The sequence below is a fragment of the Anneissia japonica genome, unplaced genomic scaffold (assembly GCF_011630105.1).
Source record: "Anneissia japonica isolate Jap-2015-1 unplaced genomic scaffold, ASM1163010v1 scaffold287965_len1858130_cov191, whole genome shotgun sequence".
NCBI classification, from domain to species: Eukaryota; Metazoa; Echinodermata; class Crinoidea; order Comatulida; family Comatulidae; genus Anneissia; species Anneissia japonica.
In genome coordinates this window covers 710,841-723,247 of record NW_022748342.1, presented here as the reverse complement: position 1 = coordinate 723,247, position 12,407 = coordinate 710,841, and the positions used below count along the sequence as shown (strand labels likewise).

General features: G+C 34.7%; 2 protein-coding genes across 3 annotated transcripts in view; one reads left to right on the top strand and one right to left on the bottom strand.

Moving 5' to 3' along the window:
• The window catches only part of LOC117120833 (40S ribosomal protein S17-like), a 4,143-nt gene extending 3,363 nt beyond the window's left edge, over window positions 1-780 (bottom strand). The window contains exon 1 of one of the 2 annotated variants that reach the window (XM_033265919.1): window positions 721-780. In XM_033265919.1, the coding sequence (XP_033121810.1) occupies window positions 721-723 (3 nt within the window). In that variant the 5' untranslated portion in view covers window positions 724-780. Of the gene's footprint in view, window positions 1-420; window positions 444-720 lie in introns of those variants that run through there. The other variant, XM_033265920.1, reaches the window with a different exon arrangement.
• Window positions 781-802: 22 nt separating this feature from the next.
• Window positions 803-12,367, top strand: LOC117120832 (cactin-like). The gene is made up of 18 exons (XM_033265917.1): window positions 803-1,010; window positions 2,083-2,256; window positions 2,550-2,673; window positions 3,486-3,551; window positions 4,151-4,231; window positions 4,697-4,768; window positions 5,558-5,620; window positions 5,768-5,822; window positions 6,508-6,599; window positions 7,226-7,379; window positions 7,816-7,889; window positions 8,152-8,334; window positions 8,803-9,005; window positions 9,553-9,742; window positions 10,196-10,354; window positions 10,572-10,655; window positions 10,798-10,911; window positions 11,522-12,367. The coding sequence occupies exons 1-18, from the start codon at window positions 913-915 to the stop codon at window positions 11,645-11,647; spliced, it is 2,112 nt and encodes a 703-aa protein (XP_033121808.1). The 5' UTR covers window positions 803-912; the 3' UTR covers window positions 11,648-12,367.
• The last annotated feature ends 40 nt before the right edge of the window (window positions 12,368-12,407 follow it).

Genomic DNA, 12,407 nt, shown 5'->3' with positions numbered 1-12,407 from the left:
CCACCCCACATTTTCAGGTTCCAAAGGCTGTCTCTTATACACATCTAGATGTGTATAAGAGACAGGGCTAGGCCTAGGCCTATTGTAGCCCTGATTTTGTGTGGAACCCTGCGCAGACCATATTTATTTACATTAAGTGCATTAACGCCAAATCAGCACAGGGAGTTGTTAGAGGCCTAGGCCTAGTGCCTTCAGTAAGTATCTCTCCTAACTTAGGCCTACAGTCTACTTTCTTAACCTTTCTTAATTGTGTCGGCTTACGAAGAAATTCGGCTCTTGCCCTGCCGAGTGGCGTTCAATTTAAAATCATGTGTGTGTGGGCAGGCCTAGGCCTAGTAGTAGGAGGCTAGGTAGTGGAACAGTCACCAAAATGAATATACATTGTGAAATGTACAAAAATAAAATCAGCGACCGCTTTACCATTTACTGAATAAACAGCAATTTGTAATAATTAAAAGGAGAGTAGAATAAGATATGAACCTAATAAGGCCATGGAGCTATCCATGATAAGGCTAAGCCCAGAATAAAAACAACTCCAATGATTAAAGCTGAATTTATAAGTACATATATTATTGTCAGTAATATTTTGATGCAAATTCTAAAAATTCATATAGTTTGCAAAACAATAGAATAGTTAGATGGATTACTTATATCAAATCGATGAACCTCGAAAAATAGAGATTTAGTGGATTTTTATATACAATATTTTTACATATTTACCATAATTGAGGGCTGGCTCAAAAAAAGGATGTTTAATGGATGATGGGAAGGGAATTGGCAGACACAAACGTTGGTGGCGTTTTTCACGTTTAAAAGTACAGCAGTAACACACTACGTTACGACGACGCTTATCTGTACTGTGTAGTTTCACCAATTTTGATTTTTGGGCAAAAGGCCTTTAATTAACCAGATATGGGTAAAAGTGAAAAGAAAAGTAAGAAGCACAGATCACGTTCAAGGGAAAGAGATGAACGAAGACGTGACAAAAAGCCGAAAAAACGACGACACAGGTAGGTGAATAGTAGGCCTAGGCCTAGTTTAGTTATTATTTTAGTAGGCCTTACTCTTATGTTATTATGGGAGTAGGCCCATATCGGCCTTGTTACTGTGCAAATCCGTTTGCCTTCCCTTTATACAATTATGAAGGAAGTGATCCTATCTTACACATTTGGAAATTTAACTGGAAATGATAATAAAATCAAAAATGTGGTGGGTGGTTAACATTTCATCAGCTAGCTAGTAAGGAAGGGGCCTGGATGGAGTTAATCAGGATGGAGTTAATCTTGTTTGATTAATAATTATGTCTAGCCTAGGCCCTACGATGGGCAAGTGGGGGAAGCATAATAATATTATCTTATGCCTGAATCACACAACAATTAGCTAAGGCCTAGCCCAGAGTGTTTCTACATGAGAAACTGAGGTTTAATGATAAATGTGTAGTACAGTAAAAATGAATAAATCAATGAAATAATAATGTTTTCCTTTTAGTAAAGTTATTTTTAGACATTGTTGCATATCTTTAATGTCAATTAGTAAATAATATATTATTAATATTATTATTGATATTTATTTAATTTTTGTCAAATTGAACATACTTGACACTGATAGTGATGTAGTAAGCGCAGATGGGCGGGACCACCCAGCCTTCTTGAAGTTTTCCACCCAGTAAGCTAATTTCAAACACGCTTTCCCATCTTTAAAATCCACTCTAATTAATTAGAAATCCACTCTTATTATTTAGAGTTTTAAAATGTTATCACGCACCCATCATCAAAACTTTAGTTTTCTTCAGCTACTACCCCGACGTTAATATATGTGACTACTGTACTTGTAAAATAATAATTGTTCTGTTTGGCCAAGATGGCCTTCAGCTTTAAACCATGGAAATCAATCATGGAATCTATAGGAACATAGGACCCATCTGAAAGCACTAAAAATGTAATTATCTACTTTTGTCATTCATGCCAGATTTTGAGAGTTATTATTTTCTTTTGAAGTCTAAACTTTATTATATAAATACTTGAAATGCAACATTTAATAAATACAACTTTTCTTCCATTGGTATGATTTTGACCAATAAAGATCAAGTGACGAAAGTAGTAGTAGCAGCAGTCCTGATAGCAGGCGCAGAAAGCAGCCACGCCGCTCTGAGTCAAATTCTCCAGACAGAAGGCAACACAAACACCGGGCTCGTTCAAAGGAAAGGAGGGTGACAAGTCCTCCAAGATCAAAGGAAATGACCAAGGAAGAGAAAAGGTATAGAATGTCATCTGAAAAAATAAATGATAATACCAACATGCACAAAGAATGGCTCTGTAGGGACTCACAATTGGATAAGTAAAATTAATCTGAGGTAAAAAGAATCGTGTCAGACGACGTTTTAGCCTTCGGAGCTTCCATCATTTACTTCTATCTCAGTGCCCCTGAAAGTTAACATTATATATGATAATCGAAAAAGATGTTTCAACACATGTTTAAATTGCATATTAACATTATTTACCAGAAAAAAAAAAAAAAGTAATGGGTGTGTTTGAATTCATATTTACCAGGAAACAAAAAATGATGATGAAGGCCCTTGAAACTCCAGAAGAGAAGAGGGCAAGAAGACAAGAAAAAAAGTTAGCCAAAGAAAGGAAAAGAAAAGAACAAATGGGATGGGATAAAGAAATGATGGTAATATACATTTTTTTAATCTGCTCAATTAAATTTAAATTAAGGTAGTTCAGCACATTTGTTATAATAGCTTTAATCAATTATCAAGATGTATCCCATTTATTGTACGCAGAATAGACTGGTAGTTATCTGGATCATAATTTCTCGGATATAAGCCTACCTACTTGAACACTAAAGCCTGGTTGCCATAAAAATCGCTACACACTATCGCCGACTCTTGGCGATGCTGGTTGGTCAGTTGATTCACTGAGCCTTCAGGATTGCGTCAGGTGACAGTCAGGTGACAGCTACGCAGTGCAAGTATTGCAGTGAACACGCTGTACGATTCTATGGAAACCTAGCTTAAATTGAGTCAAGTTTGTTAGGGTCATTATACCCAAGAACTAAACATGTAAACAAGACTGCAGTAAGCCTGCGGGGGATATAATAGCACGTAAATCACCAGGGTTGTTACTCACAGAGACTGAAACAATATTTCACAATGCTGACTCTTCCAGTTTATTCCAAAATGTCAGCTGATATTCAGGGGCCCTCTTAATTATATCAAAAAATGTAAATTTAAAATCTAAGCTACATTGCTTCATCTTTAAATGGATGAAACTGAAATTAACTCTATTTCCTAACCTGTAGTAAGCATGGTTCCATCCTTTAATTAATTAATGTATTTGATTTATAATTTGTGAAATTATAAATCAATGATTTTTTTGCCTTTATAACAATGTATTTTCTGCTTTACAGATACTGTACTGTGAAAAAATGTGACTTAAGATGATAATTTGTCATGAATATTGATTTACTTTTTATTTTTTCAGGGATATACCAACCAAGACAATCCTTTTGCTGATCCTAATCTATTAGAAACGTTCTGCTGGCATAAGGTGACCTTACAATTTATATTATGCAATGTCTACATTCATGATTCTTATTATTATAAAATCATTGTTAGTATTCAATTGCATAATATGCCTCCTGAGAAAATCTTTTCAAGGGGAGTATCCGGTTTCAGGAATGTAGTTATGTTGGATGGGGCCACTCAGTGTAAAGCTAATTTCATGGCCCTCTACCCACCTTTATTAACGCTCTTGCCCATCCTTAAAATCCACTCTTATTACTTAGATTTTACTAATGCTATAAACCCATCCACCCTTAAAAAATATCAACGGCACACCCTTAGTTTTCTACAGCTACAATACAACCTGTAGTTTGGTGTCGCATTGCCATATTAAATGGTAAATGTGATATCTCCATGATATGTAGACACAAAAGAAATGTTTAATTGTTATGGTTTTAATTGTAGTATATAATATAGCGAAGTGATATTTAAAATTAAATTAAAATATGATTAAATTCACATATACTTTCATCCTGATGGGTATGATTTCTGGTGGACCGTCATCCAATGAGAAATGATTATTGCTAATTGACTTATTTCCTACATTTTAATTTAAAATTTTAACAAATTATTTTCTTCTCCTAGAAAAATGCTAAACTTGGATTGAAAGATGCAGATGCAAATGTAATTAAGAAACTAAGTCGACATAAACAAGTTGAAAATAGGGTAAGACAAGCATATTTCTTTTGACCGTGATGGTTAAGTCAATTGTGATAAATTACTGGATTTGAACACAGAACCTTTAGATGTTGAGGCAAGCATTTTAATGACCAAAGTACAGTGCTATTCTTTCCCATGCCACAGCTCCACTCTACACATTGGCACTCTGTTCTTGTTCTCATTATTAAACCTATTATAGTGCGCCCTCCAATTCGAGATCCTTCTAATTCCGAGACCTTTTATTCAAAGAACCAAATACTGTACCAATCTTCAAACCCTCAAAGTGGAGACTAAGCTCCGATACCACCCCACATTTTCAGGTTCCAAAGGTGGTCTTGAATTAGAGGGGCAAAACTATTAAAATACTGTTACACCGGTACTATTATTATTTTCTCCTTATTTCTTAATATGTGAATGTGTAGTTACTATTTTCATTTGCAATATCTCATTTCAAACATTTTTAATATTCAGCTTGAACTACAGAAGGTTAAACAAAGAAGATTAGAAAGAGAAAAGGAAAGAGAAGAAAGAGAAAAAGAAATGGTAAATGTTATTTTTTTTTTTTTTTTTTTTATCAATGTCATTATATTTTATCATATAAAATTGTCATGATCTGTTTAGTTATAAAACACTATTCTACTGATAATTTGTATGTATTACTACTTAAAGGTCTGTACAAAGTGACTGCATAATATACAATATACCAGTTTGGCCTTGTATGTCATTATTGTTGTTCAGAGGGACACTTAACAGAAAAATATGTGCACATAACTGTTTTTATTGTTGTTAATCTTATAATTTTTGTTAATTTATGTATCTTATAATTGACATGTCGACAAGGACGCGAAGCCCCGCCCACAAAGTCACGAAAACCTTAGACAATGGCGGCTAGACTTACTGAGTTGGCGAAGATTTTCTTTGCTATCAACCTTCTTTTAGAAAGAGAATTCAGGGTAGGCGATATGCAAATGAATCATATATTTATAGTATTAATCTGTGTCATGGAACATGGCGAGGAAATTGTTGTAAAAGCCTCTGTATTTCACTCCCAAAGGAAGAGGGAAAAGCTGCATTCAGTCAACCGTGTTGTCGGCAAAAGGCCAAGTCACTGATGCGCACTGCTCGTGTAAATCTGGGTATCTATAACCAAGCATAGATATCTAGGCCTAGGCTCACGTATGTTTCGCGTTCAAACCAGCTATCTAAGGAAATTAAAATGTCCGAGAAAAAGTTTTTGATCACCTGACTTAATAATGCTCGCTGATTAGTCGGTTTATCTGTCAATCAAATCTCGTCGCGATGTTAATTGTTTTCTGTTTGTAAATATTTCAGGAATTATTGCAGAGACAGCGAGAGGCTGAATCTTTCAAAGAGTGGGAACAACAGGAAGACAATGTAGGTGATCTAATACAGGATGATTGCAACTATTGTATGATCATTTGTTATTGAGTTGGTTTTATTTTGCGTATGTGTCGTTAAAATAAATTATATGGATAATAAATTGCAATGTTTTTTACATTTTACTAATATATTATTTTACAGTTTCATCTTCAGCAAGCCAAACTTAGATCCAGTATAAGAATTAAAGATGGAAGAGGTATGGCAATTTGGATGATTAACGCATTATGAATAATTTCTGTGTAAACTTCAGTATAAGGCCAAAAAAAAAACAAAAAAAAAAACAACTCTTCTGTTGGCCACATTTTGGGAAAATCCAAAAAAATGGGTAGGTCGGTAGAAAAAGGTTTTTTTTTAAAGCAATAATGTGTTTATGCCTAGTAGAAAATACACACAAATACAACAAAGACCATTTTTAAATCTATATTAAAAAGCAAAACTATCGCATAACACTGTCGCATCGCCTACCGCCCAGCAAGATAGGTCTATTCTGGCCTTTTTAGCTCATTGAAAAAATATTTTTTGTTGTAATAAAAAAAAACTAAAATGCCGAACCTCAATTTCGTACATTTTGTGTCGGTCGGGTGTGGCCAACAAAATAAATCTTTTTATTTGGCCTAATTAGACTGCAGTCCATATGGAATTCTGTTTTGAAAAATATGATGCTAGAAACAATAGAATTATTGTAACAGTTATTAATTAAGACAATTGGCCATTGATATTACTGTAATGTGAAATGAGGTGAGTGGTTATTCACCCATTCACAGTGACTTGTAAGTTTATGGTGTGGCGGTAGTAATGATATAATAGCAAAAATAACAACATTAATAATAAAAGTAATACAATATTTTATAATAATATTAATGAATGACCTATATTTCCAGCTAAGCCAATTGACTTGCTTGCTCAATACATAGCAGAAGATGATGATGGTGATTTTTCTCTTGAAATTCAAGAGCCATATAAAATTCTAATGGTGAGTTCCATATGTCTCATTTTTTTTTAATTATTATTTGTTATTCATTTTTAATATTTATACAGTATTATTCAGCCAGTCAGACCTTTCTGTTGATTGATAGTAACTCTCGCACCAATCTATGGCATTTGCCTACCCAAATTAGAAATTTAAAAAAAAATTCATGATATTATAGTAAATCCTTGCGGAGCCACGGGGCTCATAGGGCCAGAGCTTATCCCCACGAAAAGAAAGTGAAGCAGATGAGAGTGTGATGCTCCCCCTAGGTGGGACGCTGGTCCACCGCAGGTTACTTCCCACCAATTCGCAGGTACCCATTTACAGCTAAAAGAAAGTGCCTTGTTTAATAAGGATACAAGTAAAATGCACAGTGAACACTGAAACCCTGACCTCGATGTTGGGAAAACAAACAATTTCCACAACTCCAAAGTGCCTCCAAGTCATAATATTATACTCCATGACAATCCTTTAAACTTGAACATTGAATTTATTCACCATGGTATGTTATTTCTTTTGTATTTGAAACATAATAGATAAATGAAACAAAACTATATACACTTTATCCATAATTATATTTTCCTGATAATGAACACAATTGAGTGAACACAATGTGTTTTCTGTTGTAGGGTTTGACAATCTCAGATCTGGAACATTTGCTAGCAGATATTGATATATACATGAAGTTAGACGAAAAGAAGAATGTAGACTATTGGCAAGATATTACATTAATTACGGAGGATGAGCTGGCTAAACTCAAGAAAATTGACCCAGAATGTCAAGGTTAGTTATTCAGTGTACTCTAGACTATGAATTACATTTGCTTTTTATCATATTTCTTTGGTCAGCTCTAAAAAATTTTTAACCCCCATGTCGCCCCGCTGGCACCACAACTGGTATAGTGATAATCAAATACCCACATCCCATTGCATTCATCTTCAGTTAGGGGCATCAAAGTGACCTGATACCGTCATTGTCAACATCAACAACATGGATTTTTGAAAATGCGTACTTTAAGTTATTTAGGATGATTATTTTGGAAAAAATATTATTTCAAAGTTTGCATGGCGAAGTAAAAATATTTTAAATGCTGGCGGTACACCACAGATTTAGTTGCTTCAATTTTGAAACAAGTTTTTCAATACTTGCACCTGGAATATATTGGAAACAAAATTTATACTATAATAATAATATTTGTATAAATACATTTTTTTTACAGATGGTGCTGATAGAAGGGAAGGAATAAACAATTCTGTTAGCTCAGAAATAGAAGTTATTTTCAAAGGAAAAACAGTAAGTATGCCATGGTTTACATTCATTCATATATTATCAGAGTGGAATTGTTGATTTAAGTTAAGTGTGCCATCCATCCAGCCATAGGGTACCAGTTTAAAATCAAGCAATTACCACTGTGATGTCATTCTTTGACTCTGGCAAAGTTTGTGAAAAAATTGATGTATTTCTGGACTCTACAGTAGAAAGCACAATGGTTATATAATATACATTTCATGTTGTTTGTTTGTTGATGATACATTTTGCAAATTTAATTTTTCAGCACAGCCAGCTGGTGCTTCTTCAGGAGCAGATCATCTCTCGATTAAATGGTGACGATGGCGCTGTTGATATAGGCTACTGGGAAACGTTACTTCAGAATTTAAAGGCTTACATTGCTAGAGCTAGACTGAAGGAACGACATCAGACCAAGTTGAGGAACAAACTCCTAATGCTGAGGCAGCAGGTACTCTAATCAATTCCTATATGGGTTTCCCTCTAATTAAAGAAATTTTAAGAAATTTTATTTTTTTCCAGGTATTTTAATTTTGTGCAAATGAACATTCTTAAATAATAATTTTTTTTGTACAAATAAACATCTTTCTTTCGTATTAGCTGTTCCAAAAAAACCTGCGCTTATACTGTATTTAAGCGTGGGGGAACGCGCGGACCGGTGAGCGGGTGCTGTTGTTTAAGGAGGTCCCTGAATACCACTTGGCTTTCTGGGATAAGTTGAGAGTGTCACTCTATAATAAATACAGTTAGAAAATTTGAAAAAAAAAAGTATGATTCTAAAAGAACATTAGATGTAGTAGGTTAGATTTCTGTTACCATCATCTGGAGAATACAACACTCCATTTTCCTGAGTTGTATTATAAATTGTTAATCACCATGCAAAAACCTTCAACAAATATTTTTTGTGTTGAATTTGCAGCAAGGAGTGGAGAGTGAACCTATGTTTCCAGCTGGGGTACCTGGTACATCAAGTAAGGCTGGGGTTAGTGGGAGTGGTGAGATTGAACTCACAGATTCAGATGATGAAGATGATTATGATGACAAGGAGGAGGAACCAAGAGGAGCATCAGGTGGAATGGAAGAAGACCAGCCTGGTGCCAGTAATGAAGCAGTAGATGAAGAGTAAGTGAAATTTCTACCAGTGTCATGCATGAGTTATGGTGATATTATTTTTCCGGAAAAAAAACCCCAGACATTTTGTGTATATACATCAAGGATCAGCATCGCAAGTGAAATATCTTTATACTGTAGTTTAGTAATTAAGTATTTTGAGGCTTAAGGTATGGTATAAGATGAGCCATATTATTTTTTAATCCCCTATTATATAACTTTCATGTAAAGTGCATAGAAGCATTGAGCAATATCGGCTATATAAACAGGTGTGGTGTCAGGATTTGCCCGATATGGGGTCCGAGATATTTTGACAATTTAGGGGTTTCAAAGGCTTATTTAATCGATTTTAGAGTCTACTAATATGAACAAAATACATATTTTTTTTCACCCTGACAAATTGTGGTCCCCCCCCCCCACCAACTGGCGCCGCTCCTGTATAAATATATATTATCATCACTTCCTGTACCCCTCAAAATATCATCATGCCAAACTCATTTTATAATTATATTCAAACCAGAAACAGTTATACTATGTTCTTTCAAACTACCTTTTCTAGACCAGAAGAGCTAATCACGGAAGAGGACCTCCAGCAGCAGAGCCATGATGACTACATTGATGGCAGATACTCACCAGTACTGCTGAGGACTAAGGAACTACCTCCTGACACCATCCTGTTTGATCCTGAAGAAGACATGGCCAAGTTAGAAGTTCTTCGTAAAAGGTTAATGACAACAGGCTCAGCTAAGGCAAGTAGTAATTATTTTGATCTCTTCCTTTTTAGTAATAGGCTAGACTGGCACCTTCAAAACATCTAACAATCTGTTGCCATAGTTACAGACACAGCAAATTCTGTCGATAAATTAATGTTGCTAATGGTATTTTCTATATATTCTGGATGTGATGGAGGACAAGACATATGTATATATTGCAGTATGCAGATCCAGTAATTTGTAATAGAGGGGGCCCAGGGAGGGACTTTAACAGGTGGAGGTTCCATACAACATCAGCCCCACCATAGTTTTGGCCGAGGTAATATAACATTTACGATTATGGTACCTCTAGATGGCCGGAAGTGGTGGGGGCAGGTGAGGCCTTGAATTTGCCACTGTATTATGAGTTCTTTTTGGTTGATAATTTTCCCAATGAAAGATGTAATATTCATTGAGCTAAGTTTAACCAGTAAAATGCCATCTTTACAGGAAACTGCTGAGAGCGAGTTCATTAAGAAGGCTCGCATGGGCATGGGTTCTGATGAGGCAACATTTGCAGTTGAGATGGACATCCAAAAGCAAGAACCCTACCTCTGGTCTGACAAATACCGACCAAGAAAACCGCGCTTCTTTAATCGAGTTCACACAGTAAGTATTAATTAACTTCATCCAATTGTATTTAGAAATATTGACTTCTCAGATTCCTACACTTTGTAGTCTGACCTATATATACTTCATTAATTTATAATATACAGTAATATAATTAATTTACATACTTCATGATTATGTATAATTAATTTTATATTGTATTGTATTTAAAAATAATAATGTTGATATTACATTCTTTATATTATTTTTAAATTAGGGTTTTGAATGGAACAAGTATAACCAGACACATTATGACATGGATAACCCACCGCCAAAGGTTGTTCAAGGATACAAATTCAATGTAAGTACAAATATTCAAATAACCCATGCAATAGTCTTGAAATTACTATTAACTTGAGTTTTACAACAGTATACACGTTTGGAACTTCTAGTATTTTAGTTTAAAAGGTGTTGCATTTACTTTTACTGATGATTGTTTTCAGATATTTTACCCAGATTTGATTGACAAGAGAAATGCACCAGAGTACACAGTAACACCATGTCCGGACAATGAAGACTTTGGTGTACTCCGATTTAATGCTGGACCACCATATGAGGTAGGTGTCCACTTAAATAATTATTCATTTTATTTAAACCAGTAAGTACATGTATGCATGGCATTTTAATCTGGTAACAAATGGTGTCACATGTTGTGGAACAATGCTTTTATCACTTAATTTTGGGATAATTTATAAACACAATCTTTTACCAATACTGTATGTGAATGAATAGTAGTGACCAGTTTAATATATACCTGATTTCACAACATTAAAATTATTTTTACAAAAAAAGACTTGTTTCACTTATTCTGTTCATTTCAGAATGGTTAAGAACTTTATTATTATTATTATTAATATTTTTTATTTTGTGATCTTAAGGCCAACTCAGACAGCGTCGGTCGACGCAGCCCGACCTGATTTATCGTCGGGGACAGTCTTTAGCCGTCGTGAGAAATATTAAACACGTTTAATATTCTACTACGCGACTGCCCCCGACGCACACCATCGCATCTGCGTTCAACTCACACAGACCCGACGCGACAACAAATCGCGTCGGGCTGCGTCGGCCGACGCTGTCTGAGTTGGCCTTTACAGGATATAGCCTTCAAGATTGTGAACAAAGAACTTTATTATTATTATTATTTTTTTTTATTTTGTGATCTTACAGGATATAGCCTTCAAGATTGTGAACAGAGAGTGGGAGTATAGTCACCGGCATGGTTTTCGCTGCCAATTCAGTAACAGTATCTTCCAGCTTTGGTTTAGATTCAAGAGATATCGTTACAGGAGATAGTTTTTTTTTATACTGTATCTGCAATTATTATTTTATTTTTGAAGGGGGGAAGCCTTGTATGGTCAATCAATTCAGGGATGTTAGGAGCTTATTTAATTGATATCAGAATTAATTTTTGGATTCCCTAAGAATGAAACATCACTTGTTTCATATGGTCATCTTATGCTAAAACTTACAAGTCAAAGTGATATATTTTTTCAATGAAAGTGACAGAACTTTACATAATCAGGAGACAGATGAAGTCTACTACCTGGATTGAAGATACACTATTAATAGGCAGATATACTGCCAACAGCCAAGTTACTCACTGCACTAAAACATACAGTAGGTGCCGATTCCTTTCATACAGCCAAGGTGTCCTACATAAACTGTCTCAATATTAAGCTTAGGGAGTGGACTTGTTTTTGGCCATGAGAAAAAATACTAGGATTGGAAGGCAAGCATCTTAACTGCCAAGCTTCAACTCCATTCGTTTTGTTATCCTCTGAAGTTCTGTCATTTTTATCTTATACTTGGTTTTAGTTAAACTTGTAACTGGCTACAGTTATGATATTCATCATATTTCTGAATTGTATTTAAACTGTGTGTTATAGTGAGATGTGTACACAAACGTGGCCTACTAAAAATGTGTATATACTTTTGAATACAATATGTGAATGTAAATTTTTATGTAACATAATGTACTGCATATTTTACAATAAAAATAATCAAGTACAGTAATTACAATATTTTAATCTATGGTTTTTATTTGTAAAACTAT